We start from the raw sequence: 7,066 nt of genomic DNA on the forward strand, positions 1-7,066 counted from the left end.
CCTGACTGATGGTAGCTAGAGACGTTAGACGAAGGGTTTCCTCGACCATATGAATTGCTGAGACCTTTTCGCCCTGTTGAGCCCAGCGACTCTGCTATCTTAAAAGGAGTAGGACTCGGAGAGCGGGGGCCGACCTGTGCCTCAACCTCAACGGCAATTTCATAGGGGTCAGGAGGCGGGATTTCTGAAGAGAAGTCATCATTTAGATCATCCGCCGTTTGCCTTTCAGAGGCCACGCCAAGATTAGGGTTTCTGAAGGGGATGGTGTCTTTGGGCTCTATACCTCTGCTGCTGAAGATAGGATGTCCTCTCTCAAAATGGCGGTAAGGAGCAGGTGGGCCGTTGTCACGGAGTGAGCCGACACCCGCTGCCCTCCCCAAGGAAAAGTACCCGCTTTCACGCTTTTGTCGGTCTTCTTTCAACCCTGCAAGAAAAGAGAAGTTGCACAGTGTGACAGAAATAGAACGAAGGAGGGGTAAGAGAAATAAGAGATCATCAAAGATCAACCACTGAGCTACTACCAGAGGTTTCCTGACACAAACTGAGTGATATTGTATTTCTGATAATTGCTCTGGGACACCTCAGCTGGTGACATCAAACAGTATTGCCAAGTAAAGAACACCTTTGGCTGTAACAGGATATGGATTGGTCAAGTGCTGTAAGTCATAGGTTTACTAAAGGCTCGGTCTGCTGGTGCACAGAACTTAGAACTACATGTGTTTAAATAAGAGGTCAGGTTGTACATTTCTCCTTACAATGCTACTACTATGTCATGTATGTACCTTTTCCAAATCTATCCAATGTATCCCATCAGCCAAGGAATCAATGAAGCAGTTGACAAACGTCACAACATACCAGGTCAGCTTTCACGTACCTGATTGACCCCTGACATTGTCTCTGCTCCGAGCCTCGTCCATCCAGTCCCGAGGGCCGGGCCGATGGGGTGGAGGGTCGAGCCGGGTCATGGCGAGCTTGGTCGAACGCCGACGGATCGGCAGGTACTCGTCCTCCGCACTGACGGAGCCGCTGAACTCTTGGTAGTCACTGTGGTCACGACAGCTAGGTGGCAGAGGAGATGGGAGAAGGATGACGAGAGTAGAGGTGGAAAGATGAGAGGTTGAGAGGAGGGGGGAAAAGTACGAGGCAAAATAAGGAAGAGAGAGAACAATTCAATCAGTATGACATGAATTTCATAGATTGCATCACGCAACATGAATGTTTAAGGGCAGAAAACATGGAACATTATACATTAAAGTCTATAGTCTTGCCTTCTAGCTCTCCTAAATGACCTTTTATCACTGTCCTACCTGTCGGTGCTGTCGTCGTCGTCTCCGTCACAGATATAAAGCTCACAGTCGGGGCTCAGGATGCAGAAAGAGCTCTCCCCATAACCCAGACGGCCTCCGTTGACATCACAGTAACTGCTAACCACCGACAGACCGTCAGAGTCCTCCTGATAGGATGACAATGTAGGACAAGGGCCAATCACAAGGCCTCAGCAAACTCCATCTCTCTTTGAGTGACGGAGGAAGAGGCAATGATGTCGCTCTCCTGGATCTGTCTGTCCGGCTCCATCTCCTTGAGTAGAGGGTTAGCTGAACAGTGTCGGTCCCCTCTGTCCTCTCTGACACACACTCACATGTTCAGTCTGCTGTTCGATTAGGGTTACACCTCTGTAACTCGACCTGGCTCGTGGCTTTCCTCATTAATACTTCATGGCTTTTTTTCTTGCCATAAAGCCCCTAAGACTTAAAATGTCTTAAAAAGGATCTAAAACTGTGACTTCACTGTCTGTAAATGTCAAAAACTGGCATCCATCCCTTCAAACCTCCAGGATACTACATGTGGGCTGTTACATTGGAGCTAAACTGGTACAACTCATAATCCACTGTTTGCTCAAATACATTACTGTAAGCAGATAACAGCGGTTGTGACATGGGAGCAGGATAAACTGAAAAAAGTAGATTTGTCATGTTTTTTTTTAATGCTGTGCAGAAACTTGCCCTTCTTTCTCTGTCTAATATTACACGTGATTCCCAAGAAGGCAGTAAGTGATCCAGCTTCGTTAATTTATAATAGGAGCCACTGCTTCCACCCTGCTCCTCGTCAGTGTCTCTTATTCTCTGCTCTCTGAACTTTTCTTGATCTTTACTCAAAAACAACATGATCTCATGAACTGTGTTTATATGTGGTCCGTGTTAAAATAGAAGGCACTTGATTTCTCTACAAACCCAAAGAATTACTGTTGTTTAACAGATATTTCTAAATGATATCATGAAACTTTGTGCATTATTTCTGATCTGCAAGACGGTTATATCTGAGTGAAGCCATACAATAGTACTTTATTCTTTCTCCTTGACTTACCATACAATGTCTTGCTACTTCACTTGTGACTTCTAATGCTATCACCTTTCTTCAGGTCCAGCTAATCCCATCACTCAGCACATATTCTACTCCTGTTCCCACCTTTACCCCTGTTACCTCGTTCATATCCCTCCCTCTTCCTCTCCGGCCCTCTCTTCTCTCTTACCTTGCTGCTGGTGTCTCTTTCCTCTGCCTGCGATGGGATTGGTGTTAACAGCACTCCTTTGCCTGATCCGATCCCAATAATTACCCCAGTTTTAACCCCGATTCCAGTCTCTGCTGTGGATTTCTGCTTAGGCACTGTCTCTGCACTCTCCCCCGTGCCGGAGTGCAGGTGCTTCTGGCGCAGGCAGTCGTGGCAGCGGGAGGGGTCGAAGATGTTGGGCTGGAACTTGGGGCAGATGGGCTCATCGCCGGAGAGGGGCATGGTGAGTCCGGAGGGGGAACCTGCCCAATCATCGCATCCCTTGGAGAAAACTTGGGAAACAACAGCAAAGGGGTCAAGGAGCAATATCATAATGATATAAAACAAATAGTAGCAACTATGAGTATAAATTAAAGACTTCTGTGGTGACTTAACCATTAGAAATGTGTTGCACCTATTACATCACTTTAAAAAGTATAGCAGTGTGATGTGCTGATGCAATAAGAAATAAAATATAAAAAATCTATATTTTCTGAGCAACCTTTACAAAAACAGTGTGACATGAAATAACAAGGGGAAAAAAGACTATTACAGTTTTGTGAATAAAACCTGTATGCTGTTGAGCCTGGCTGTTACATTACAGAGTTGTGTGTAAACACAGAGCAGCAGCTGTGAGTGAATACTAAAGAGGATCTTTTACTTCATGGTTCATGTCATATCTAAAGCAGAAGTGTTTCGGTTGGTCATGACTAATCACACTAGAGACAGTGAAACACAACCCAACCAGACACTGTCAGAGCTCCCTACAGAGAAGCATTACTACCAACCACTAGGCACATGCACTGTAATCTACCTTCATTACCAGGCAGCACAGCCTCCATACAAATAAATTGAATTGACCAATTAAGACAGTATAAAGTAGGACAATGAAATAAGTAACTTCTTATTTAAATATTAGAATTGATGAGCATTACCTGAAATGAGAGGCCACTGTCAGCTCCACTTTGAGTATGACATTAGGAGTCCAAGGATAATCTGCCCATCAGACCCCCATCAGGCACATGCCTCCTCTTCCCCCATGCTCTCCATCCGCCCGAGCTGACAAACCCTCAAATCCATCCGATTGGCTACTCTGACAATGAGTGAAACTGAAGCAACCGTGACGGCCATGGTGGTTCTCAGTTAACGCAGCGGAGACCCTGAAGCACACGCTGACCTGGAGCCAACATGGAGCCAGTGGCCTGCCGGTCCCTCTATGGAGCAGTTGTATTAAATATCATGGGCTTTAGAAAGCGAAATGAAACGCTCATGCTGGTGACAGCTGGCACACACTGGCTCGGGTTAACGTAAATAAATAAACACTGGTGAGGTGTAGGTTTAACATACGTTCAAACCACTGGCTGTGTGGTGTAAGGTTCTCGAATAAGGAGTACGCTGTAATAGACAGTGGCTGGTTCTCCTTTAGATCTCTCTCACTCACACTCACACATACACACAAAGGTGATACTGAGCTGTGAGGAAACACAGAGCGAAGGGTTGATTTCCTGATGTTCTAGAGAGGATGTTGACTACAGCGTCAGCTTTCCTATTAAACAATAGCATGAAAAAAAATTCCACACGGAGCACACAGACAGCTTTTCAGACAAGGTCACTTCTTAGCAAGTATGATCGTTTATTTAATGAAAATGTAGGTAAATACAGTTCAGTTTGTATACGATAAAGAAATAAACACTACAAAAACAGTTTGAGCACAAGTTTTCAAGAGGCAGGTACACTGGAAATATTGAGAGCAGTCATTTAAGTCGGTCCAACACGGTGCAGACAGAGCGTCCACATCAGCTTGTGTTCATTTTTACACTCTTCTAAGCATATACAGGTCCAGCTCAAACACAGGAGCGTAAATACTCCAATCTGTTGGCATGTGGCGTTCTGTTTCACAGTTCCATTAGATTTTCCCCACACAGTCTTTCACACCCGATGATGCACCTTTTTCCCCGTCTGTCGACGTCTCTGCCACTTGGTGGTCCTCCCGGCTCTACTTTTACCCTCTGAGACGCTCTTAGTCTTGTCTGTCTGACGGCCTCGTCCACCTTTGCCTTCCTGCTTGCCTTTCCTCTTCTTGCAGGTGACAGTGCTGAGCGACTTGTTTAGGGAGCGGATCCTGTAGCAGCGGGGGAGAGACAAAAAGAAATGCAGCTGGAGTGAGGGTGGCTGCAGGAAGACAGGCAGACAAATTGAAGAAACATCTGAAGACCGCTCATATGTCACCACTGTATTCTTGGGGTGTATAGCACATTTAGCAACAATCAGATGATGATGATTGATCAACCATTTAACCTGTTAATGACGTCAGAAACCAAGGTGATGTCTGACCAAAAGCCAAAATATCTTTAGTATTCAAGTTGTCACAGAAAAAACTTGCAACACCTATTGATTCTCGTAAGAAGAGACCTGCATGATGAACAGCTTACTTTTTGTTCATGATTGGATTCCCAGCTTTTCTAGGCATCGTTTTTGTTTCCACCACCTCTTCTTCTTCTTTCCCCTTTTCTTCATCCTTGCACTCCCCATCAACCTTGAAAGAAAAGACCGTCTTTGTTAATGAAGTTTTATTGACATCAGTATCCTTCTTCCTCAATAATTGAAGTATCAGTTACTTTCAGAGCCACCTTAGAGAGGTATAAGCAGTAAAACCGGCAAAAGTTAGCCTGATGGCTCTTAAGCTGAATCGAGGATTTACCGTTGGATTTGCTACGGGTCCAAGCAGGTGAGCCCCTGTAAGATCAAGTTCACTAATGGTTGTCACGGTGACGGTGTGGTTGGGGTGATCATACTGCACAGACTCCGTTGTACCGGTTATCACATCTTCCAGATCATCTTCAGCCTCCTCTGAGAGATGGTATCAAGTGAAGAAAGAACTACAACAATCAGCACAGATTCTCAAGTGTAACTAATCAGTTACAACGATCAGTGATAGACTTTTGATTTAACTCACCAAGAGCATCTGTCCTCTCCTTCAGCAACCTCACGTATTCCTTATGCCTCTGAAAGCAGATGGCCAGACATTTCATCAGTGCATTCTTTCCTTACAGGCTCACACCAAAACAGATGTAAAGTCTGCGCTCTTTTACTTTCCACTTACTTCTTCTCGGACTCTAATCTGCTCTTCCTTGATTTTCTTTCGAATTTCTGCCACTGCTACTTTCCTCCTTTCCACCTTTCGTTTATGGAAACCCGTTAAATAGTCCCTGCCAGGCAGAAGAGGGAAAAGCTTTAGATACCAAGCACCATCTAATTCTCTTCCGGCATGTATTTGTGTAGCATGAAGGATACATAAAACAGCTATTTTAATAGAATCAAACGTGGCTTGGTGCATTTTCTTATGATGAAAACGTATTTACAATTCATATTAACATCTTAGTCTGTGGGGGTTTTGAAATGTATTCTACTGTAACTAAATAAACTCATAAGGAAAATAATGTGAATGCTTAGAACACCATAATACTTCAATAGTGAATATTTCTGTTTAACTGTTTAGGCTTGTCGAATAATGTTACTAACCACATTACTGAGCTTCCTTTCACCTAGAATTATTGTTAAGTTTTGGAAAAGCTATAATGTACAGACACTTAAACCTGGTGATAATTTAAAATAAACGCACTTGCTTGGTTTTATTTTGTCATTAAAATGTTACACATCAAAATCATGGATAGAGTTGCAATGCTTTTCAAAGTAATACAAATACTTGGGAGAAAGCTAATGCCAACCTGGAGTGCTAACCTCAGTAGCGGCTAATGCTAAGATGCTAGCTAACATATGCAACTTAAACCACTGTTATCAGTAGAAACACTTACTGTCTGTCTTTGTCGTCAAACGTCACAATGCATTTGTTTTCTCTTTTCTTGGACCCGGGCTTAAATTTACCCTTTTTGGCCACATTGTTGTGCTTTTTGTTATTTTTCATGTCGTACACGTGAGTTTACCGTACACTACTTCCGTCTTCTGATATCGAGGCGCACGTCACTGAACTATGTCCGACTAGAAACACGTGGATAAAAGCCTGACCGGTTCCGCATGCCACAAACATACAGGACACAATAATGATTTTGTTGGTTTAGACGGTACAATAGTTGTAATCGAATATATTTAATAAAATGAATACCATTGTTTACAGGGGTGCTATTGTTGCTGCTTTTTAAACTGCATATTCTGTTCATAGAATAATGTATTTGATGTCAGGTCACCTTATCTTATAGAGACGTGAATGAAAATGAATAGAAAGCAACTTCAAATTAGGTAACACGGTCTGTAATTGTGTTAATCATGATTTGATGACGTCCATGCATTTGCTATTTTCTAATTAGGTACTTGTCCACTGTCCTGTCTCATCTGACAGCTACCAGTGGCAGGGACTTGTTATGTATCCAGGAATGCCACCACTGTGGAGTGTTTCATTTACACCGAGGTGTCCAGTGCTGATCACACAAAGAGAGCGTGTGAAAGAAGACACTTAGAAACTTCACAGAGCCATCGTTATCAGAAATACACTGGCATTAA

General features: G+C 43.5%; 1 protein-coding gene across 1 annotated transcript; it reads right to left on the reverse strand.

Annotated features, from left to right (window-relative positions):
- Positions 1-4,148: 4,148 nt before the first annotated feature.
- nol12 (nucleolar protein 12) lies at positions 4,149-6,550 on the reverse strand. The gene is made up of 6 exons (XM_054607889.1): positions 6,364-6,550; positions 5,652-5,757; positions 5,505-5,553; positions 5,250-5,398; positions 4,981-5,084; positions 4,149-4,670 (listed from the first exon to the last, which is right to left on the reverse strand). The coding sequence occupies exons 1-6, from the start codon at positions 6,471-6,473 to the stop codon at positions 4,478-4,480; spliced, it is 711 nt and encodes a 236-aa protein (XP_054463864.1). The 5' UTR covers positions 6,474-6,550; the 3' UTR covers positions 4,149-4,477.
- Between the last annotated feature and the right edge of the window lie 516 nt (positions 6,551-7,066).

The sequence above is a fragment of the Anoplopoma fimbria genome, chromosome 11 (genome assembly GCF_027596085.1).
Source record: "Anoplopoma fimbria isolate UVic2021 breed Golden Eagle Sablefish chromosome 11, Afim_UVic_2022, whole genome shotgun sequence".
Taxonomy (NCBI): domain Eukaryota; kingdom Metazoa; phylum Chordata; class Actinopteri; order Perciformes; family Anoplopomatidae; genus Anoplopoma; species Anoplopoma fimbria.

Bases quoted from the DNA above. Each gene is read 5' to 3' on its own strand.
- nol12 (XM_054607889.1), bottom strand. From the start codon at position 6,473: ATGAAAAATAACAAAAAGCACAACAATGTGGCCAAAAAGGGTAAATTT. The intron at 5,554-5,651 runs GTAAGTGGAAAG...ATCTGCTTTCAG, and splicing joins AGATTAGAGTCCGAGAAGAA to AGGCATAAGGAATACGTGAG. The intron at 5,085-5,249 runs GTAAATCCTCGA...TTTTCTTTCAAG, and splicing joins GACCCGTAGCAAATCCAACG to GTTGATGGGGAGTGCAAGGA.